Consider the following 25205-nt stretch of genomic DNA (forward strand, 5'->3'; position numbering starts at 1 on the left):
AGTATTCTAACTAATGGATTAACTAATCATTATATTGATAATAAGAATAAACCCCTGAGAAATGGCAATATAAAATTTCAGTTAATTTCTTAGGACAAACTACTTTAACCAATTTTGGTAAAATACTAAAATGTTGGAACCTTAATTCTACATCAACGCTTTCAATCTATGATGAGCTAAATTGTCAGTGCATAATTTAAGATCTGTATTTTAAAACAAAAAAAAATTAAATTTTTATTTCTGATTATAACATCACAATACAAAAGTTAGTTAAATAATTTTTTAAAGGCCTCTACAGTTAATCCCTTCATACTTGTATAAAATTTAAAAACTTATTTTCCACTTTATTGTTAAAATCATAACTTAAAACTTTCTAATGAAGTCTAGAATCCTCAAGAAGGAATTTATATTCACTTGAAGACTTTTTAAATTTTTTTAAACATTCAATATACATATTTTAAAAATCCAGACAATCTTTATTGTGGCTTACCTTGTCAATTTTATCATTAAAGGTGGTTGTTTTTAACTTCTTCCAGCAGTTCATGTGAAATTCTATTTTACAGTACTGGCAACAGATGATTCATATAAAACCCTGGATTTCAAAACATTTTAATTCACATTTTCAAGATGTCTATGCACATACACTTACTCATTCCCTCATAGCACACATATTAAGATAAAAAGAACTGTTGCATTCACTTGGTAGATATAACTAGATAATCTATCTCCTTGCAGAGGGATAAAATAATCTGTACTACAAAATGCGGAGTTCTATAGATACAGAACTTTGCAAAAATCTTCATTTTCACAGCTGACATCTGCATTATCCTTTACAGAATATAAAATATCTTAACAAACATTTCATCTGATCTACTAATCTAAGAGTAGGATGGTTATCTTATTGAATAAACCAAAAACTTAATCACTTAATTAAGCACAAGTTAGGTTTTTGGGTTTAATTCAGTGATTGCACTGGCCTTTATATTTTTGGACTGAATTTTTACAAGGCATTAGAAATCCAACAAATGAGAGGTAACAATCTCACTTTGTTTCCTATGTTACTAAGGAAGAGGCAGTTACATGAAACATGGCTAGAGGGAGAAATGAAATTAGCTAGCCTGTCATCTATGGTCACCAACCTGCCCCAAACATTTATTTCAGTGGCCCTGGCTTCCCATGTGAGATGACCTAAAAAAGACCAGGGTAAGGGGCAGGCAAGGTGACAACTTGGGTGCCTTCAATTACAGAATTTATTCTGGATTCATTTTTAAGGCATGACTTTGCAAGTTAATGTTCCATTGTACATTTCATTTTTTACCTTAAAGTCTGGATCAGTTATGCATAATTGGATTTTGGAATATCCACGACACTTCTGATAGCAACAAATAGCATCTGGCACTGGAGGGAACCTGCATTCTTCAACAAATTTCTCTAACAGCATCTAAAGCAAAATAAGCAAATCTGATAGTATCACAACACTGATTTGTCAAAAAAAATGCTTGTGATTCCTCTTGCCATCAAAACATTTTCAACATGGAAATGAATGTTTTTACCCAGGACATATTATATGTATACAACTTTTAAAGATTTTCCTTTTAAAAGGAAGCTGATGCAAACATATGTAAACAAAGAGAAATAAACAAAATTCTTGTTTTTAGAATTTCAGTCAGAATCAAAATCTTGTCCTCTGTTATCATCAAAACTGGTTTTGTAATTTATAGTTTTTAGAAATCTCTTTTAAGAATCAAGAGGGAAGCTGGGTGTAATGGTGCATGCCTGTAATTCCAGTGATTTAGGAGGCTGGGGCAGGAGGATCACAAGTTCAAGGCTAGTCTTATCATCTTAGGCCCTAAGCAACTTAGCAAGAACCTGTCTCAAGATAATATACAAAAAGAGCTGGGAATGGCTCAGTGGTAAAATATCTCTGGGTTCGCTGCCCAGAAACCAGAAAAAAAAAAAAGAAAGAATTAAGAGAAATCGAACAATTAAGATAAAATAAGCCTTAGGGCAAGCCTGAAAATCCTATGATTCATCTCTTTCTCAATGTAACTTGATCTAAAATCCTAACACTCCCATTCATCTATTTCTGCCACATGTATTTGTTAATACTCTAGAGAATTAGAAGCCCCCGAGAGACTAACACCATGCTTTCAGTACTTGTTTTTTGTTGTCAATAACTTGTATATCTCCATCCCAATATGGTATAATGAGAAGAAAATCTAATAATCTCTGTGCTTTATTTTTCTTTAACAGCTTTGTTGATATAAATATAATAAAACTTACATAAGAGTACAGTTCAGTGGCTTTTAATATATCCAAAATGTTGTACAACCATCACCAATCTAAATTTAGATCATTTTCATCATCCAACAATGAACTCAATACCATTAGCTGTTCCTCATCTTTTTCCCCTAATGCCCAGACCTAGACAATCTATTTTTTGTCTCTGTATACAGATTTGCCTATTCTGGATATTTCATATATACAGAATCATACAGCATGTGGCCTTTGTGTCTGGCTTTTTTTATTTTGTACAGTGTTCACAAGATTCATGCATGTTGTATCATATATCAGTACTTATTGTTTATCTATTCATCAGTGGATACTTGGGTTGTTCCCCCTTTGGGGCTATTATGAATTGTGCTTCTATAAACATTCATGTACAAGTTTTGGGGAGAACATATTTTCTCTTTTTTGTACAAATCTAGGAGTGGAAATGCTGTGTCACATGGTAACCCTATGTTTAACTATTTGAGGAATTGCCAGTCTTGTTGTCTCAAAGCAGCTGCACCATTTTACATTACAACCAGCAAAGTATGAATGTTATAATATTTCCATACCCTTGCCAACACTTAATATCTATGTATATCCTCAGAGTGTGACCAGTATCTCACTGTGTTTTTATTTGCGTTTCCTTAATGGTTTACAATATTGTACTAATGGGTTATCACTATATTTTCTTTGCAGATATGTCTATTATATACTTGTAAATTCGATTATTTGTCTTTTTACTATTAAGTTGTAAAAGTTGGCCCCTGTACTTTTAAAAGCTTCATACAAAAGCAAGTTCTGGTATATGAGACAAAATTTATTAGTTTTTCTACAATTGGTAAAGCATCCATATGGCTCCAGAAATGACACTAAATTCATAATTGAATTCATAAACTCAGGTACCATCTCAATAATGATATTAATTTAATAAAACAGTAATACTGTACCTTCCTCTAAGTACAACCAGTACAGCATCCTGCTCAATAACACATGCTCTAATGTCAGAATGCCTGAACTCAAGTTCCAGCTCTACCACTTCCTTGATGCTTAACCATGAGCTCATCACTTCACCTATCTAAACTGTAAAATGGAAATGATCATACTACACAATTCTCAAGACTGCTGTAAGGAAAATGTAATGATGAATGGAAGGTGTGTCACTAGTACCTAGGAAATGTGCATTAAAAGTCATTGTTTCTCTTTCAAGGGAGAATGCATGTCAGGGACTGTGAGAAGAGTATTACTGTCTGTCTTTCAACACCTACATAACTTAATATAGCTAGAAGGGAACATTCTCAAAAACAAACTGTTACCTTTATTTTCTCTGGCTGAGACTCTTCAATAATCATATTACTGGTGGGCCAAGTTAACACTCCTGGAAGACGATAAATCAAGGTTTTTGCTTTCTCAAAGTGATTGAGAGCTTCTAGGAATCTAAAATCAGAATTAGGAAAAAAAAAAGAAACTGAAGATGTGATGTGATATTTTCATTTACTACAAGAGTTCACAAGACCTAGAGCTTCTTGGTAGGAGTACCTTCAATAAAACATCAGGTGGAAGTATTCAATGAACACTAAATTTCCTTTAAATAAAACTAAGGTTTATTGCTGCTTGCTATTACAGTAATATAAACTAAATATAACTGTGTCCTGGCCTTTTGCTTTATCATGGTAAGGTGTGTGCTATTCCTTTTAAAATGCAACTTTGTTCCATTCAAAAAATAAGAAGTTGTGAGGGGAATGGGATAATAAACATGGAGGGAAATGAATTACAATAGATGGGGTAGAGAGAGAAGATGAGAGGAAAGGGGAGATGGGATAGTAGAGGATAGGAAAGGTAGCAGAATACAACATTCACTAATATGGCAGTATGTAAAAAAATGTGGATGTGTAACCGATGTGATTCTGCAATCTGTACTTGGGGTAAAAATGGGAATTCATAACCCACTTGATTCTAATGTATGAAATATGATATGTCAAGAGCTTTGTAATGTTGTGAACAACCTATAAAAAAAGAAAACATTTGCACACATATGAAGTATGTGTATAGGCTGAAAAAGAAAGACAGAGAGAGATACCCAAATCATCAATTCCTAGGAATCAACAACAACAACAAAAAAAAAGATACTGAAGTATTAGATTATGAAGTTAATGAGGGCTTTATTCTCTTTAGACTAAAAAAAAAAGATTCCCTGCTTTCTCCAATCTTGAAACTATTTTCTAATTTAAAAACTTATTTTTGCCTACACATATGTAAAGATTCATATGTAGGGCTGGTGTTGTAGCTCAGTGGTAGTAGAGTTCTTGCCTTGCACACGTGAGGCACTAGGTTCAATCTTCAGCACCATATAAAAATAAACAAATAAAAATCAAGTTTAAAAAAAAGCCAATAACTCACTGACAAAAAAAATTGGAAAAAAAAGATTTATATGTAGAAAAGCTAGACTACCATCCACCATAAGACAATTATCAATAGCAGGATACAAATGGTACATTACAATGCCAAAAAACAGCTATTAGACTTTTACTCACATCATATTACTTAGGAATTAAAATGTAAATGCCTTCAACATGGCAAAGACTTTTCAGTTTACCACATTTCCATGATTTTACACATTTATGTTTCTTTCCTGGACCTTATGAATACCAGCATATCACCATTGCATTAAACAAGTATGTCCTAACAATTTACACTACACTTTGAAATTAATTTCATTTGATATTACTATAAAGATGATTGCTAAATCCTATTTCCCTTGTAACTACTTGATCCTTACAGACCAATTCAAAATTAACTTCATGAAGTAAAATAATTTTCTTTAATCTTTAAAAATCTACAAAGAGGTTCCAGGCACACTCTAAGATTGTGTTCCCAAGAATCTCATAAAACTTTCCCTAAAATGTTAGATGAAAATATGAGGAAAATTAAAAATTATAAGAGATATTTCAATCAGTGAACAATTATTTCTTTATAATGTAATCTATGTATATTGAATGCAAGTGGTTGGAAACACAGATTTCTTTTTTTAAAGAACAAGACACAATCCTGTTCCCTAAGGGTCATACAGACAATCTGAGGAGACAAGACTAACAGCAATGCAACATTTAGAGAAAAGTTGTATTTTGAACTTGGAATAAGGATTTCTACTATAATAGAAATTCAGAAAGGTTTTTATGCTTAACTTATGATGTATTTAACATCATATTAACATGTACCTTTTATTAAAAACACTTTCATACAATTTTTTTTTGGAAATAGGTGCTTAACATCAAAGTGTATAAACCATATTTTAAAGTACTAATTTATATCAATTCTGTCACCATTTATAGATGAAATGTACAAATGGATATTAAATTCTTCATGTTAAATACTCTATTACTCACTTTCTTATGAATTACGAAATTAATAATCATCAAGAATTGCACTGATTGATCTTGCTTTAATACTTAATATCGATACCAAGATGTCAGCTCCTCAAAGTAAATCACAATCATAATAGTGTGCCACACATAAGGTAACAAAATAATTCCAGAAAAAGGATCATCAACACATTAAGACTTCAAATTTATCAGCCTGGAAATTAATGTCATTTCTACTAACCTTTTTTTTTTTTAAATATACTTTTCCAATTCCACAATAGGCCAAGCAATCAAGTCCCTCATTGGAGTAGTGTTCAATAATCCTTTTAAGCTGGTTTTCAGCTTCAGATAATTCCTTTAATAAAGGTGAGAACAATAATCACTTATGCAAGAAGAAAAATGTTAAAACAGACTTCACCCCAAAGTTGATTCCTTTCGTGTAATATTAAAAAAAAAAAATGTATATTAAAAAATTCTTACGGAAAAATTATACTGTCTGCATTTCACTTTCTTAGAAGTTATACAAATTTCCTATAGCTAATCAGATGAACATATGGAAACCCAGGAATTTAACATATCCAACCTTGCCAAAAATATAAGACAGCCAACTATATAAACATTTCTTTGTACACACAAAGTGATGGCCTATGCTGGCTAATACTATAAGATGTAAATTCATGATAAAAAAAACACACAAATACAAATACACACATGCACACACATTGTAATCTATATCCTATTAAGTACTGCTCTCTTAGACAAAAGCTATCTTAAAAATAGCCCCCCCCCAAAAAAAAATAGCCCTTTAGAGGCATTCCAAGAATGTCTAAAACAAGGGCTGGACTGTGGTCAACGAATGACTTCCTTAAGGGTCTATGCTGATGAAAATCTTTTAAATGCATAAATTCTACCATATTCATAGTTTTCTTTAAAAATTTGTCTATTTTACAGTAAATCATGAGTATAACAAACTATTTATTCAATTCCAATAAGGGAAAGTATGAAATTTATTATTCTGTGAAGATAGAATTAAAATCATGAAGTCCTGTTTCAATTGATATATTATAAAACAGAATTAGACAGGAATTAATAAAAGGCAATCCATCTGTCACATCAAGAACAAGGAAAATGAACCTCAGGCACTGTAGATTCTCAGAAGTGAGTAAAACATGAACGTCAAGTTTGATCTTAACTAGGTAGCAATTTAGAGGTGAACTTTCATTTTATCAGGGAAGTTTAGCATCCAAGTTGGCAGAAAGGATATGTTATAATACTTGAAATCATTCTAGAGAACCTCAAACAAGGTTATAACACTGAATAGCACAGGTAAGTAAGCATCCCAGGAAAGTAAAAAAAGAGCATGAGTAATGGGGACCACTAGAGCTCACACCTACATGCAGACGATATGCTATTACCTGAATCCTCCACTTAAGAATTAACCAAACACCAAACTACTCATCACCCAGAACTAAGAGCTATTAAGCATGGTCATGTTTACTTCAGTTTTCTAATAAAACAGCATAACACAAAGTTGAGATCTCCTTTCTAACTTCCTCAGGCCTATTCCCTCTTTTATCAATAAATGTTGTCATTATCTTAAATATGATAAACGGGTAGTCCATGATATTTTTTTTTCAGTTTTACAAAATGCAGAGATATCCATAAACAATATTTAGTATTGTTCTATACGAAATGATACACTAGTGTTATCACAATGTTTGTGTTCTCCAACCTGCTCTTTTCCTTCAACTTTATGTTTTTGCAATTTGCCTACCATGATATATTAGATTCTTTATTTTTTATGTAAGTAAGATGTAGAATCCCAGTATTGCAAGCATTATTTTTTCTCTAATAGGAATACAAAGTTTTCTTAAAAAAAAGAAAAAAAGCACAAACTATTTAAATTTAGCTATTTCAGCCTTTCAAGAAAGTACACAGAAAGAAATGAGCCAAAATGGAAAAACAGATTTTATATATCTTACAAAAACAATATGCTATTTTAATTGTTTTTTCTCTGTGTTACAATCTTACCTCAGGCTGTCCTATTCCAAGCAGAGAAATGGCAAGTCCATATATTACTAATACATAGTTAATCATGGCCAGGTTCAATTGCTTTCAATAAAAAGGCTTTAGTTAAAAATCTAAACATAAATCTGCCAGTTTACATCACATTAACCTTCTAGCCACAATAGTGTAATAACATCAGTAAACAAGTGTAATAACATCATTCATCAGTATGATTGAATTAAAGATCAAATAGAATTAGAAAATATATTTTGCAAATACAAAACTGTTATATTCATATCAAGTATTTAAAACACAAAATCAGTGCTGGGGTTGTGGCTCAGCGGTAGAGTGCTTGCCTAGCATGAGCGAGGCCCTGGGTTCCATCCTCAGCACCGCATAAATAAATAAATAAAATAAAGGTATTGTGTCCAACTACAACTAAAAAATATATATTTTAAAAAAAATAAAACACAGAATCGATGTGTCAGTTGTTTAAGGCATAGTTCATAATAAATTAGAATAATTTTTAATTAAAATCATGTGCTTTTGCATGTGTTAGTAACAGATTAAGTAAGATATCTGCTCTTTCACAATCTTGCTTTAGCTACTCATTTATCCAGTTAATTCCTTCTTGCTGGATAAAAAAATCCAATCTAAAAGTGAGTCCAAATTTTTGCTTTATTAAAAGACTCCTTTTCATAAAAGGAAAGGCCAGAAGATTCTGATAACCCAAACAATGGTCAAAAAGAGAACATAAGCATGGATCATACATTGAATGTAATCACAAACTCTGAATTGGGATCATCACCTGTGCCCTGCCACAAAACCTGGAGGAGATTAACCTGCTCCCCCAAGGTATAAGGTATATAAATTCGAGTTAAAGCCTTGATTTTTTCTAAATTCATCTGAGGTGCACTGGTATTGATAAACAAGCTATGATTTGGCAATTTTACCTTTATTTTTTGAGGATCTAAACCATTTAGCAACTCTGTAAAGGCCTGCGCAGCACTTCAGCAATGCTGCTCCAATAAGGCTGTGAAACCATCTTGAATTAAGCATTTTCATTATATTAGCAAAATCCTGCAAAAAGAAAATAAAAGAAAAAGAAATTTTATTTCACTAGTGCAAATCTACAGCTTTTTAGTTTAAAACTTACGATGTTAAATTCACATTAACACTTTATAAATGATAATAAGTATTTAAATAAATACTCAAACTATGCTTTATTCATCATATTTCTTTCTCAGCACAGCACTGCCCCATTATCTTCATTCCTCTGCCACTGCCCATGAGAAGAAAGTTTGATTCATTTAATTCTATACAGTGCAAAGCTTTGCTTACTTTTTCAGTCTATACCAATAATATTTTGGAGTTTTAACAATGTAAGAAGAATACCAAACATCACTAAATAAGTAAATTGTCTGGGAATACAACAATTAGACACATAAGAACACAGGACCTATTTTATTTTTTTAAAATATATATTTTTTAGTTGTAGTTGGACACAATACCTTTATTTTATTTATTTATTTATGCGGTACAATCAGATTTTAACAACTGTCATCCTGTGCTGAAACAAACATTAATTTTAAGCAAGAAATACATATTTCAATCATTAACTACTCCTACTTCACATGTACTTAAATATAACCAGGAAAATAATTATTGACAGAGTACAATATTAAATAAAAGGAAAAACATAAAAAAATAAAAACAAAATTGACATAATATACTCAAATAAAGTGATAAACACTTTGCAAGTTGAAAATATATGTACACAAACAGTATAATGTGAAATCAGATTTTAGTTACATGGCAATAGCCTTAAGTTACAAAAGTTCCACAAAGATGACAGAGGTAAGACATTAAGATAAAGTCTGGTCATCCTTGCCATACATGTGTACACCATTCAGAAAAGAGAAAATACTAATCTAAACAATATACTCCTCACTGTTCCTAACAATAAAGACTCAAAAGTTAAACTGTAGAGTTTAGTCACAGATTAACAAAAGATTCCTGATGGTTTCTAGCCAATGAACCAAAATATAGGACAACTTTCCCCCAAAATATGATGAAAAAGAACAATTATCATATTAACCTGGTTATCCACTATAGTATTTAAAATACACATGAGAGCCACATTTGTTTTAAGATGTGAATTTGAGATTACAGACCATGAAGTGCTGTCCTGTCAATAACTAGTTATTCACCTTTTTTAAAAATATTTTTAAAAAATATTTTTAGTTGTCAATGGATCTTTATTTTATTTATTTATATGTGGTGCTGAGAATTGAACTTAGTGCCTCACACATGCTAGGCAAGCACTCGTCCATTGAGCTTCCACCCCATCCCAAATATGCTGTTTTAATCTTATTTCTTATTCTAGGAACAGATCCACATAGCCTTGAAAATTATTTCCCTTAACATAACTTAACATAGGATATCTGTACTGTAAGTTTCATCAGAGCAGGTTGGACACTGTCAATGCAGACTCCCTCTGTCTGCAACATCTGGGAGGAATCCAATAAAAACATATTGAATAAACAATGGGTTAACAAACAACTATCATAAATAATCTTTTTACCTTCACAGGCTTTTTTTTTTAAGTCCTTCAGGGTTTTTAGATCAGTAAAAATATAAAAACATATAATTAAAAATCTCCAACTGTTAACAAATTCTAAAACTGCTTTTATTCAAATAATTAATAATCTGTTTCAGTCCTTTTTAGATGTTATATAGACTTAAATAATTAATTGAATTTTAAATGACCCATAAATTTTGAAGCAATTATCCTATTCCATGATATAAATTTTCATCACTAAATAACATAAAAAGAATTTACCAAGTTTGTTGTTAAAGTAGGCATAATGAAACTGCATATGTTTAAATCTTTTTAAATTATCCAAATCTTTAAAAAATATTTAAAGTTAGTTTTACTATTAAATCTTTGGAAAGAAATTCTACAGTTCTAACCACTGGTTAAATCTCTGGGTAACAATTTTTGAATTAGTATTTAAATTAATGATAGTCTTGTTTCTTAGCAAGCATATATTAATTCATGACCAGAGCTTTGCTATTTCTACTGGAAAAGCTTTTTCCATTACCTGGTGTGCAGCTCTGGAAGATTTAGAAAACTGTTTCTCCAAGATGTTTTTCAAATCAACTGGTAAAGTCAACTGTGAACTAGAACTTAAAGAGAAAAGCATGTTTTAAATCATCTTAAAATAAAACAGTCCTGTTTATATAAAGAAAAATACGGAGTAAATGGACAGTCACATGTGAGTTCCTAAATAGAAATATTACTAAGACACTGATTTCCCCAAATTACTCTCTAAATCCAATGTAATTTCAATAAAAAGTCCCTATAAAATTAAAGAAAAAAAATACCTGAATTTCTCTGATTCATTGTTTCGGGATTTTTGTTTTTCTTTATGTTTTGGAGGCTGACCTGTGAATACAATAGCATTTGTTCCTGAGATCCACACATAAAAATCCACAAGCCTGAGAGCAAAACAATAAAAACATATGTAAATTGGAATAAGAAAGCCAAAGAAGCAATACTATATGAGAGCATAATTACAAACAGGTAAGCCACAAAGGAAGGCATTCTATGTATGATGTAAAATTATTACAAAGATAAATTATAATGGTGATAATAGTTATTTAGATTTGCAGCAGATACAGAGAGATATAGGCAAGGGCTCCTATTCTCAGGCATTTTACAATCAGATGGAAAGAAAGGACACATCGTTTTAGTAATGAAGATAAGAAAAGACTATGCCATTATTGACACATTAATTCCACATCCAGTCACTTGTCTCCTAACTACAGAAGGAAGAAATCACCCACCTAAGGCAGAGTGGTTGGGGAAAGGGTTGGTGAGGATGCAGCCTTTCTTTGGTCTTAAGATGAATGATTTGAACAGACTGGTTGGAACCCAAGTGTAGAGTTCATTTATAAATACTGAGTAAACCTGTACAATCTTATGAGCTCTAGCAAGATAGAAGGCTAGAAAATGACTGCAAAGGCAGGCTGGTGTGAGTGTTTGCAAACCCTTTGCTTCAGATACCCATGAGTCATCAGGCTAGCTTTTATCACAATGGCAGGAATCAAGCCTCTGTGTAGCAGGGGAGTGACACATTCAAAGCTACATGGAAGAGTGAGCATTGCGGAAGGACAGAGAATATGTGTTAGGTTTGTGGGGACAGCACAGAGCCGATCAAGGTCAATGAAATAAGAAGGGTGGAGCCCAAGCTGGCTTCAGTAGCTTCAGAAATGAAAGGTACAGGAGTCTTAGTGTGATTTCTGCTTTGTGAGGTTGGGCAAAACTATTTAACCCTAATCCTGGGACTTCAAGTTCTTTTACTGAATGTGGATACTGATTAGTAGATAGTATTTAAATAAGTTACTTAGATGTGTTGTCTGCTAATAATAGCCAAAGAAATATTAATGAATTAAAAACTACCTTTCTAAAAAAAAAAAAAAAAAAAGCTTAATCCTCAAAGATGTTTAACATGGTGTTGGAATCACAATAGGTAAGACAAACACCTAAGTTCCCACTCACTGTAAGCACACTAATTGCTAACCAACTGCAAATGTTCAGGGGTTCAACATGTGGAATTAGACCCCAGAGAAGACAGAATGTAGGGAGTAAAAGATAAAAATAGATAGAAACAAAGCCATTCAAAAGAAAACAAACAAGAGAAAGTACAGAGAGCAACAGGGTATCACTAACTGGAGGCCAACAATCCACTTCAATAACCCTGAAAGGTACTCTATATGAAAGCTTGAGATAAACAACTATTGGGTATAACAACCTTTAGAATCATTAAAAAAAGTCTATTTTCTTAAACTCTTGTTTTGAAAACCAGAGAAGCTTGTAATCCACTTGAGAAAGATTTTCCTCAAAATTAAAACTAAACAGGAATTAGCCTAAAGCATTCTTATGGGCTGAATATGTTGCCCCAAGATTTGTTATGTTGGAAATCTAATCCCCAACGGTTTTAGGAGGTAGAACTTTGAGGAGGTGACTAGGTCATAAGGTAAAACCTCGTACAGGAATTAGTGTCCTTATAAGAAGAGGCCCCAGGAGTTGCCCCCATCCTTCTATCATGTGAGGCCACAGCAAAAAGTTAGCTATCTACTGTTGGGCACAGTTGTACACCCTGTAATCCTAGCAACTCTGGAGACTAAAGCAGGAGGATCCCAAGTTTAATGTCAGCCTCAGCAACTTAGCAAGACCCTTTCTCAAAATAAAAAAATAAAAAAGGCTGGGGATCACGCTCAATAGTAAGTCCCTGGGTTCAATTCCCATTATCCAAAAAAAGGTCATCCATTAACCAAAAAAAGAGGCCTCACCAGATATCAAAACTTCTGGCACCACAATATTGGATTTCCCAGCCTAAAGAAATGTGAGAATTGAATGTTGTTTAAAGCTACCCAGTTTATAGTATTTTTACTACAGTAGTTCCAAGTGACTAAAGTATCCATTCTTTTTTTTGTGTCAGGGACTGAATTCAGGGGTACTTAACCAGTGAGCCACATCCCCAACCCTTTTAAAGTTTTTTAAATTTAGAGACAGCATCTCACCAAGTTAATTGCCTTGCTAAATTGCTTAGGCTGGCTTTGAACTTGCAATCCTCCTTCCTCAGCCTTCCAAGATGCTGAGATTACAGGTGTGCACCACCACACCTGACAACAGACATCCATTCTCAACAGGAGTTGAGTATTACCCCAAATACAGTGAAAAAATTAAGTTTTTGGGAGACGAAAAAGCCTAGTTTTTTTTTATATGTAAAGCACAGATGAACATATTGTATGGAAACAGACAAGCAGTACGTATGGTATTAATAATTTCAGAGGGAGATTAAAAAAATAAAGAAAGAAAGGCTCCTGAGATTAAGGAAAAGGAGATAATAATGAAAACTTTCAAAAACAAGAAACAAAGGTGGCCTAAAATTGATTAAGGACAGATCAAGAAATGCTATGTGCTTAAGTGTTCCTTTCCATTCTTCTTATTGAAGTTCCAAAATTAAATGTATTAAGTAATGAAAAGACCGAGCATTGATTTCAAATACTCAATGTTTTCTTAACAATAAAAACTGCTATGTTTATTCTGAGTGTTCCCCAAAAGTCCACGTGCAAAGGCTTAGTCGCTAGGGTGACAATATTAAGAAGTTCTGTAGAATCTTGAAGGAAGTTCATTAAATCGCTGGAGAAATGCCTTTGAAGAGGAATGTGGGAGCCTGGTCTTGTCTTCTCTCTCTGCTTCCTGGCTCAGGATATGAGCAGTTTGCTCCACCACATTTTCCCTGCCATTGCAATCCACTGCCTTACCAACACTGAGCCAATACAGGCACCATATCTTCACATCTCCAGAACTATGACCCAAAATATAATTCTCTTTATGTCATAGCTAGCGTTTGCCAAATATTTCATTATAGTGATGGAAAGCTGACTTACACAGAAGCATTATAAATTAAAATGAGAACAAGAGCAAATATAAATGAGGCTTGTACAAATTTTAGGGCATAAAGTTTAGGTAATAATACGACAACTCAGCAACAATTTATATAAGAAAAAATACTTGTTGGTGGTAAAAATTCAGGATGACAGTCACAATCATCTACCTTCAAAGCCCATGAAAATAAAACTAGTGAAACTGTAAAAATAATATAGCCATTTCAGTTATACCAATCCTCAGCATTTATCCAAAAGAACTAAAGTCAACATACTATAGTGATCATGCATATCCATGTTTGTAGCAGCATAGTTCACAATAGTCAAAACTATGGAACCAGTCTAGGTGGTCATCAATGGATGAACTGATCAAGAAAATGTGATACATACACACAATGGAGTTATACTCAACTATAAAGAAGAATAAAATTATGCCATTTGCAAGAAAATGTATGGAACCTGAGCACATCATGTTAAGTGAAAGAAGCCAGACTGAGAAAGTCATGGGTCATATGTTCTCTCACACTTGGGAGCTAGAGAAAAAAATAAAGAAAAAAAGAGGACCAGTCTCATGAAAATAGAAGAGAGACCAGCAGAGTAGTGGAGAGGGATCAGGGTGAAGGGAGAGGAAGTACTGGGGAATGAAATGGACCAAATTGTTATATGCATGTATGAGAATGTAACAATGAATTCCACTATGATGTATAATTATAATGTACTGTTAAAAAATAAGAATTCAATGGCCATGTAATAGAATTTGTAGTAGAATATGATAGAATTCACTCAAGCGCCTAAAATATGCATCTAGTTACGAAGCCTAAAAGTATAAGCAACATACAAAATGATAACTAGTGACCAGAGATCAAGACAAATGACAAATTCTTGAATGACAATTCTATCTCTGATGCCTAGAATGATGTCTCATGTGGCAGCTATTCAACAATGACTAAATTGAATATTACCACATTATTCCTGTGCTCTTCTCCCTAGATTAATACAGCCTCTTGGAGATTTTCAATATTACCAACAAAAGGACTTAATGGTATATTAAGAAAGTTCCTTTCAATGCCCATCACCCACCCAATGCCAAAACATCATGATCTTTTCTTTCCTCAAATCTTGAAGAGAAATATAATGTGACTTAGTGATAGCTGCTGAGTGTTGGATGTATATCACAGGTAGAGGAAAACTCAGACACATTTATCTGGGTCACTTGACCTCAGAGGCAGGCTAGAAGCCTTAGTGTGGTGCTCTGAAAAAAACCATCAGACCAAGATTGCTACTGAGCACAGCCATGAAAGGGCAACAGAAGCTGTAGATACACCTTGGCAGAGGTGGGGAAGGAGTGCCTCCTAGCCACCCCAGCTTAGCACAAGCTGGCTGGTAAGCTGCTACAGTGCCAGGTCACAAACAGATTACAAATCAGAAAAGGGAGAAAAAGACAAATTCAAAACACAGGGAGGAGGCAGAAGTGACTTGGCCAACAGACCCCATTGTCACTCATTTCTGAGACTGGCTGGGTGACCTAAAAGGAGGGTATAAAAATGGACTAAATGGCAAAATTATATCTAGAAAAAATACTTTTAATATCTGTAAATATATTCAGGCTTGACAGTACATTCCTATAATCCCAGCGACTCAGGAGGCCAAGGCAGGAGGATTCCAAGTTCAAAGCCAGCCTCAGCAACTTAGAAAGGCCCAAAATAAAAATAATAATAATAATAATAATAATAATAATAATAATAATAATAATAAAAGGCTGGGGATGTGCTTAACTCAGTGGGTAAGCATCTCTAGGTTCAATCCCCAGAGGTGGTTCAGTGGTTAAGCACCCTTGGGTTCATTCCCTGGTACCAAAAACAAAACAAAACAAAATCTAAAAAAAGAATAATTTTCTTGATCTCAACAAGTAAGAGTTTTTACAACCAAAATAGTTGGTTTCCCCTATCACCAACATGTTACTATTAATAGCTGAAATAATTTTAAGTTTTTAACTGAGCTTTCCTTTAGGTTCTGATTACCACCGTTTGCCATCTTGTAGTTAGCTTTTTTGAGATCTCTTTCCGTCTCCACAAAGTTAAGTGAAGTACTAAAAGCAGGTGCTGATAAATTCCTAGGTATATATGCCCTAAAATGGGATAAAAGGAATAACCCCTTTATTCCTACTGATTAATGAGCATTATTAAAAGTTATCCTTCAAACAAACAGGTTGCAGCAATTATAGCCTTTCTTCCTTGAAAGCAAGGTACCATTGTTTTGAAAAGATCCTCTACCTCTCAGATAAGCCTTTATACATAAGTAGTATTTAAAACCAGTTCAAAGCTAGTATTCTGGGTTCTAATATTAAAGTAAATAAATCTTCATGTTTCACATATTAACAGCTTCACTATCCTGTGTGCTTATCAAGGGAGAAAGGCTTAATCTATTTAAATTGCCAAATAAGCAAATGTAGAATACTGTCTATTTATTTTCTTATAAGCATTTCTAAATCGATTTGTACTCTTTGAAAAGTATCAAGAGGCTGGGGCAATGTTTCCAGGACAGAGAGGAAGGGCACGAGGCAAAGGCTGTGTATCAGCTCTCTACTGCCAGGACCTCATGACCAACTGCTCCTCATCAAGCACAATAACTTCAAATTAACATTCCACTCCTCTTTTCTCACTAAATTAGGCTGCTAATCGTCCAAGTAGTTCAATAAAATAAGTCTGACAACTCACAGATCACCTGATATTTTGTGTGCAAACACACACACCAAAAAAAAAAAAGAAAAAAAAAACCCTCTTATTCTTCCATCTCTAAATTTACTATAGTTGTGATTAAGTTTTTAAAATGACAAATACAAGTGATTCTTAAGTTCACAGGGCAAAGTCATTCCAAGTAGTAGCTACTGATCTGATATTAACTCACCTGCTTTCATAAAAAGCTTTAATTGGATTCTTATTTGGTGTTCCACCTATAAAAATCAATCACACACACACACACACACACACACACACAGAGTAATCAATGGATTGGCAACACAGACTTCAAAACATTTTCAAATTTCCTTTAAGCTGAGTTGAGAACATCAAACAACTTTAGAAAGTTGAAAAATAAATCAAAACAATTTTACAATCCTAGATGTCAGTAATTTCAGAATGGTGTCAACAAATTGTTGTACACCATGTCTGACATCCCACTGCATGTGATTACTGACAAGATGACAGCAATACATTGATTTGAATCAGAGACAGTACCTGTCTTCAAGGAGCTCACAATCTAAGAATCTTGTTAAGAGCTGGATGACAACATCCACTAGTTACAAAACTGCTCAGCTCAGCTCCATAGACACTGTATATCCAAAGAAGAAAAAAAAGGAAAGACCTAGATACTCAAAGTGTAAAGAAATTTTTTCAAGCACTGAGAAATAAAAATGACTAAGTACAGAAAACAAGGTTGAAGAATGGAAATTTACAAGTCCTAGCCTGCACAGTCAATTTCTGATTATAGATGTTCAACATGCTATAGAATTATTTGTAAACTTGGTGCAAACAAATTAAGCAACTCTATTGAAGAGCCTATTCTTTTAGAAATAACTTAAATGATGAAAAGTTTTACACAATTTCCTTTCAAAAGCATTTATTTTATTCAAAATTTCTGAAAAGAATATTTTTCTATAGAAGAATAAATGATAATTTGGTTAATGGCTGTTTCAAATAAAAAATACAAATCATGTATAATAACCTGATGGAACATATTACTAACTCTACACAGAAAGATATAGAAAACGTAAGTAACTTGAAGATAACATAACAAAATAAGCACAAATCATTTGAGAACTGATTTATGATCCTCTGTTAATCCAAGAAACCCACCTTTGAATCTTTAAACGGAATTCAACTGTAACCAAAAGAATCTTAGGTGATGTACCTTGTCGGTCTTCTATTTGTTTTTGTAACTTTACATGCTGCTGAATTAGATCCTTGATTCCCTCAGGGTCATCTTTACAGAGTTTTTGAGCTTTTATTCTTGCTTCCAGGGCCTAGTCATATTCCTCCAGCATAGAAAGAGCACCACAATAACGATAATGACCCTGTTCCAAAAAGATAAATTTAATTTTTTTTTCTCAAAAATATGCTTAAATTAAATAATAGGTAAGGAAAAATATTGTTTGAAAATGAATTAATTAAAATGTTAGATCAGGCCCCTATCATGAAAAATAAATAAAAATGTTAACACCTCAAGAAATAAAACTAATGAATTAGTAGAATGTTATGAATAGGAAAGTGATTTTTAACAATTAACTAGAGATAAATATTTTTGCTTAAGACATTTTGGTAACCCAGCGAAGTATTTAACTTCTGTTATACTTTACTAATAAAGTACTAAACACAGTATTTTGTGAATAAAAGTAATTCATTATAAGAAACAAATTTTTTAAAAATACTTTAAGGCAATAATATTCACTAAGTCATGACATGCCCTACACTTTGGAAATCAAGATTTTGGAGCTGGAAGGAGCAATCAGCTTGGGAAGCATTCCCAGCACCTCCAAGAACACAGGCTCAAATAACAGGTTTAGTCAGGCTAATTCTTCTCTCCATCTCTCCCCTTCAATCAGCTTTTATTTTATCTGTAAGTGTAGTTCCTAGCTTTAAGAAAAGGTCCAAAAATTACTGACTTTATTCTCAATTCAAATAGTAAGGTTTTGGCTTTTTCTTTGTTTTTTTGCTATAGAACCCAAATCCTTACTGACTCCAATATTTGGAAAATCCATTATATTTAATATCTTAGTCAAGAAAGCAAATTTAACTAACCCGGCTCCCAGTTATTCACAAATCAAACTTCCATTTTAGGTACCATGTCTCCTCTAGAGAGATGATCTACCAGAAAAAAAAAAAAAAAAAAAAGGCCAGATCTTGGCCTCAAGTCACAGTTAGAAACAAACTAAAGAACAATGATTTTATGATACCTAGTCCAGATCTCCTTCCTACTTACTACACATTTTACAAAGAACATTCTGATTAGATGAGCACCCAGGAAAAAATCAAAATAAGTAAACCCTTTAAGTGGAAAAATCAAAAATAAGTGAACCTTTTAAAAAGGAGTAGTTTTTTGCTATAAGAATCACTGGAACTTTTATTCAGAGTCAGTACTGTGTTCTTGTGGACCTATGAATTCTGAAGATTTTATTCTAAAGACTATGCATTTCATTAAACTCTGCTTCCCCTTGGAGGGTAGAAGTCCTGTTTCCTGACACCTGCAATATAAGAGGACAAAGAGATCTCTCATATATACTAAAAGGTGGAAAATCCTACCACTAGATATTTGTCAACTTTCAAGTTCAGATTACTACATTTAAAAAAATAAAACACAAAATAGAAATAATGTTAGATCATAAACATACCTGCTAAACTTATAGTGAATACTTTCTTCTTTTCCCCTACTATTCTCACCACCTATTGGATCTTTTTCCCTGGACCCCATATAACTTCTACTGGTTGAGAAAGTGGTTTATCCAGCCCCCTGTGCTGAAGCTTAATGAAGCTGAGATTAAAGTATTTCAGTTTCTTCAACCCAATTACCATAAAAATTTTTGTTCTTCTTTGACACTCTCATTCTCTATCATATATGGACATTCCCTACTATCTGTTGGTCTAGCATCCCCTCACCTAGGGGTAAATATTTCCCACTCCTCATAGATATGGCATGGCAGTACTATCAGTTTTAGTGCGCCATCCCAACAAGGGATAGTGGCTCTGACTGGTCAGTGGAAACATACCACTTCCCAGGTCACTGTAACTGATCCACACTGGGACACATGACCCAACTGAAATCAGCCTGAGCCTTAGGCTTATTATATAGATACTGACAGGGGTTTCTTCTCATTAGAATTAATAGCTATGCCGGATATTGGTTTGGGGCTCCTACTACAAAGTCAAAGTTTTTTTTTTTTTTTAATGTGAATATGCTTTACTTTCTATATATATAAATGTAAAGTTTAGAGACGATCAGGGCACATCTAGTGTGGAATGTCCATACACAGCCAAGCAAAGGCCTATACTTGTTCTATTCTTTCTTGTTTTTATCATGTATGACATGCTTCTGCTTGTGCATTGGTGTATATATGGTATGCAGTCACTTTCTGATAAAAATCACTTTATTTAGAAGATAATTGGAGAGGGAAATTGTCAGTTCATCCCTCATATTGAAGGACCATGACGTATTCCCAATGATTAAAACTTTATCATGTGTATATTATCTCAATAGGGACAGGGTATATTTCTTTTTTTTATTGAGTGATTTAAAAAAATAATAAATGACAGTGGAATGCATTACAATTCTTATTACACATATATAGCACAATTATTCATATATCTGGTTGTATATAAAGTATGTTGACACCAATTTGTGTCTTCATACATGTACTTTAGATAATGATATCTATCACATTTCACCATCCTTGCTAATCCCCTGACCCCTCCCTTGCCCTCCCACCCCTCAGACATATCTAGAATTCATCTATTCCCCCCATGTTCCCCTTCCCTACCCCACTATGAGTCAGCCTTCTTATATCACAGAAAACATTCAGCATTAGTTTTTTGGGGATTGGCTAACTTCACTTAGCATTATAGCAGCACAATTCACAATAGCTAAACTGTGGAGCCAACCTAGATGCCCTTCAGTGGATGAATGGATAACAAAAATGTGGCATATATACACAATAGAATTTTACTCAGCCATAAAAGAGAATAAAATCATGTGGGTAAAAGTCTTTTTTTTAAATAAAGCCACAAGAACCTATGCTCAAAATTCCTCTTCTGGCCAAGATGGAGTAACAGAGACCAGATTTACCATCCTGCCTAAAATGAATTTTAAAAACAAAAAAAGATATGATTCCTTGGCTTATAAAACACTGGACACTGGGCAAGAAAACTTGAGTGATCCTTGAGAGAAGAGAAACACACAAAGTAAGACTTAAGACTGCTCCAGCTTACTGAGACAAACCCTCAGCCCAGGAAAAAGTCACTACTCAAAGACTGGAAGTCTCTCTCAGCTAAGGAGAGACAGGTGGGAGGCAGGATTAAGGCAAGCTTGAGTTCATGAAGCAAGCACCATAGAGGGAAAAGCTGCTGAGAAAACTTCAAGGAGTTTTCAATGGGTCTTCAGCTGAGCACTGTCAGCACATGTCTGTGGGAAGAGCTCTCTATCAGGGAAAGAGCTATCAGAAAGGCTAACAGTACAAGAGTCGGACTCATACAGTGCTGCTACACCCACAAACCTGAGTGGAAAATGTCAGAATTCAGGGAGCATTAAGTCCTCAGAAAGTTTTGCCTCAGTAGTGAAGGAAAAAGTTAGCCTTAGGTTAATGACACTATGGCCCCATATAATAGAGCTTAAAACAAGATTATTAAAAACTAACCTACTTGTATGTTATTTCACTGTATTCCGAAACAAAGCTCAAAGGTAATCAGAGAAAACCAAAAATATGCAGCACTAAACAAAGTAACATTCACAATGTTGAATTCCAATAAAAAATGACCAGGTATGCAAAGAAAGGAAATGTGTTCTATAGTGAGAAAAATCAATCAACTGGAAGCCCATAAATGACACAGATGATGGAATTCAGGATATTACAACAGTTGCTATAATCACATTCCATTCGTTGTAGAAGCAAGTAGAGACATGAAATATAAGACCCAAATTTAATTTCTAGAGATAAAACTTAAAGTATTTAAGATGAAAAATACCTGAATGTTAAGAAAGGCAAATGAAGCATTATAGATGAAAATATCCACGAACTTGAAGATACAGAAAAAAAAAAAACTTTGTAAAATCAAACAGAAAAGAGAAAAAAGAACGAAATATGAAACTGACAAAACAGGGAAACACAGCTGAGAAACAGAAGGACACACACAGCTCTTGCCCAGCCACCACTGAAACCAACCCCTAGACTTCTCAGGTACAACAGCCTACAGATTCTCTCTACTACCTACACCAAGGACCTGAGTCAGGTTTCTATCGTTCACAAACAAGAATCTAACATACCCTTCAGAACTCCATCTCTTGAGGACTTTAGTGAGTCTATTATTTTGTATCTTGTAAACTACAGCAAAACACAATACACACAGAAACATTAACATATCTCTATTGACTATACCATAAAATTTCTCATTTTTTAAAGCACAATGACTTATCCTCTCTCAAGCCTAAAAGTAAGTCTAGAGACAGGTGACCCTCTAGTAGTCTCCCCTATCTGAACCAAAGGAACCAAAAATGGCCCATCCTCATGCAGAAATGGAAATTACCTGCCTCTACAGGCTTATATCTTAGAGCTGTGACCCCACAGACATGGGCTCATACTTCTCAAACAAAACATTCTTAGAAAAGTAAAGAACGCACCTTGCACGCTCTCCTTTTTTTTTTTTTTTTTTTTTTGGCACTAGGGGCCTCAGAGAGGTTTAACTACTGAACCACATTCCCAGCCCTTTTTATTTTTAATTTTGAGATTCAGTCTTGCTAATTTGCTCAGGGGCTCACACTAAGTTGCTGAGGCTGGCCTCAAACTTGTGATCCTCCTGCTTCAGCCTCCTGAGTCTCTGAAATCATAAGTGTGTGCCACCATGCCTAGATGCATGCTCTATTTTAGCTTCTGAAGTAAAAATGTTCTTCAATGAATATTTCTATCTGGTAAAATAAAAAGGAAAAATAGCTTACTTATATAGTTACTGAATTTTGTGAATACTTAACTAGTGTTTGTATGTTTTTAATCTATGCAAATTTTTTGCAATCATATGACATATCATAAAACATCACAACTTAAAAATTAGTAAATATTTTGTCTGAGAAACCAAACCAGGAACACTCTATGAAAGTCTTCAAAATAATTCAGAAAGCCTTAATATTCTTCCCTAAATTTTATAATAGATTAAAATTTGCAAGAGGTATCTCTGGAAAACCAGTATCATAGACTGGGTTTCAGTATTCAGAACATTATCAATTCATTTGTTCTACAAATATTTATAGAGTACCCACAAAATGCAAGGTGTAGTCATCAGCAAAGATACTGTTTCAAGCAAAAGAATGACTCATAATGGAAATACCAACAAATTTATCACCCTCTAATGCAAGTGCCATTCAATTTCATCCTTCACTTGCAATGACACCTTGAAAAGTCACTTCACATATGTTGAACTCAATTTCTTGATGCATAAAATTAGACATTTTAAAAATTACTTAAAAACTTAGATGTAGAAGTCCACCTGGAACACTACACCATCTCCAGACCACTAGATACACTCCTAGGCTGCCTAAATTGTAACTTTAGGGGAGGGTAAGAACATCTTTAAAAGGTTCCCAGGCTGAGTCTTCCCTTTTACTTCACAACCTTCTGTACTTTGTCTTTTTTTTTATCATAGCAAATTAGAATATAAAGAAAAAATATAATTTTAACAACACTAAACAAAATAAAATTAAGTCCTGCAAAGAATTTAATGAAGTCTATCTGTAAAGCAGTAATGGAAGTATGAATGAGAGTAATTCTCTAAGGCCTTACTCACTGTAATTTTTTTGAATTATGTAAAATCAGGAATACAGTATGAAAGACATGTGCCTTTGTGTGTATTATTTGAATCTTTACTTTGAAAAACTTTTTGAATATTTTTACAAGTTGGAAAAATACAGAGAATAATGTAGTAAACACCCAGAATTTTGTTTTTATAACATTTATAACATTATAACATTTTGTTATATTTGCTCAGATTCTCTTTTTGTTGTTGTTGTTGGTACTGGGGAGTGAACTCAGGGACACTCAATCACTAAGCCACATCCCAGCGCTATTTTGTATTTTATTTAGAAACAAGGTCTCACTGAGTTGCCTAGCACCTCACTTTTGCTGAGGTTGGCTTAGAACTCACGATCCTCCTATCTCAGTGTCCTGAGCTGCTGAGATTACAGGCGTGCACCACTGTACCTGGCCAAATTCTCTTTTAATAAGAGAAAGGCAATGATATCAATATGGCTACTTTGGAATCTCTTCAATCTCCTTTCCCTCCCTGACTGTTCAAATGCAAACATTATCATGGGTATTGGGCTTTTATTTATTTTTTCATTTCATGTTGTTTTTCAAATCCATAAATATTGATATGCCAGTCAACTACAATCTAATATTCAACTACTCATTTACTAAGTCAACAAATACTACTCCTGAGTGCCTGCTATGAACCAGGAAACTTGTCAGACAGTCCAGATTTAAGAGCAAACTAAACAGACGAAAAAGCCTTTCCCTGTAAAGCCCACATTACACTGGAAGTCACAATAAACAATATAAATAAATAATGTAACAATATTGAATAGTGTAACAATATTTTCAATAATATGCCAAATGCTAAGAGGAAAAAAAAGGAAAGAAGATAGGAAATATCTCAAAGGAGCAGGGTTTGCATTTTAATAAGATGGCCAGGGAAGGTTTCATTGAGAAAAGTATGTTCTATAAAGAATGAAAGGAAATAAGGGAGCTAGCTATGTTCTAGGGGGAAAGTGTCTGAGGCAGAGGAAAGAGCAAAAAACAGAATAAAATGGGCCTGGCCTGATGGGAGCAACAGTGAGGAGCCCAGGGGCCAATTCAGAGAGAGTAGCAGGAATGAGGTTTGAAGAATGAAGGGTGTTCAAGATGGGAACAGATTAAGCAGATAAGAGTAATAACTTTGATCAAGTAAAAATACCAACTTATCCATTGCTTTATCAATAGACATTTAAGTATTTGAGACTTGATGCAATTAAAACTAGGCCACAATGATGACACTATATATTATGTAAGAAATTTTTTAGTTTGACATATGTGAAATGGAGTACTTGTTAGTGTAAAATCAAGTAATTATGAGGTTTGCACATCAGGGTGCTCTCCAAGTTGGTTGTAAGCAATTCACACCTCCATCAGTTTATAGAGGGTTCCTGTTACTACACACTCAGTACCAATACTCTGGACCCTCAGTCTCTTTAATTTTTGTAACAGATGTGATTCTGCTATCTGTATTTGGGGTAGAAATGGGAGTTCAAAACCCAATGGAGTCAAAAGTATGAAAGATGATTTATCAAGAGCTCTGTAATGTTTGAAACAATCACTAAAAA

At 33.7% G+C, this 25205-nt stretch overlaps 1 protein-coding gene across 1 annotated transcript in view; it reads right to left on the reverse strand.

Moving 5' to 3' along the window:
- The window catches only part of LOC106145512 (E3 ubiquitin-protein ligase TTC3-like), a 70571-nt gene that overhangs the window by 14308 nt on the left and 31058 nt on the right, over positions 1–25205 (reverse strand). The window contains 13 exon segments of the mRNA XM_078041108.1: positions 491–592; positions 1319–1441; positions 3585–3708; positions 5876–5985; positions 7662–7742; positions 8591–8693; positions 8695–8717; positions 10742–10826; positions 11025–11085; positions 14224–14289; positions 16097–16224; positions 17004–17049; positions 18006–18168. Coding sequence (XP_077897234.1) covers positions 491–592; positions 1319–1441; positions 3585–3708; positions 5876–5985; positions 7662–7742; positions 8591–8693; positions 8695–8717; positions 10742–10826; positions 11025–11085; positions 14224–14289; positions 16097–16224; positions 17004–17049; positions 18006–18168 — 1215 coding nt within the window.

The sequence above is a fragment of the Ictidomys tridecemlineatus genome, chromosome 3 (assembly GCF_052094955.1).
Source record: "Ictidomys tridecemlineatus isolate mIctTri1 chromosome 3, mIctTri1.hap1, whole genome shotgun sequence".
In the NCBI taxonomy this organism is placed as follows: domain Eukaryota; kingdom Metazoa; phylum Chordata; class Mammalia; order Rodentia; family Sciuridae; genus Ictidomys; species Ictidomys tridecemlineatus.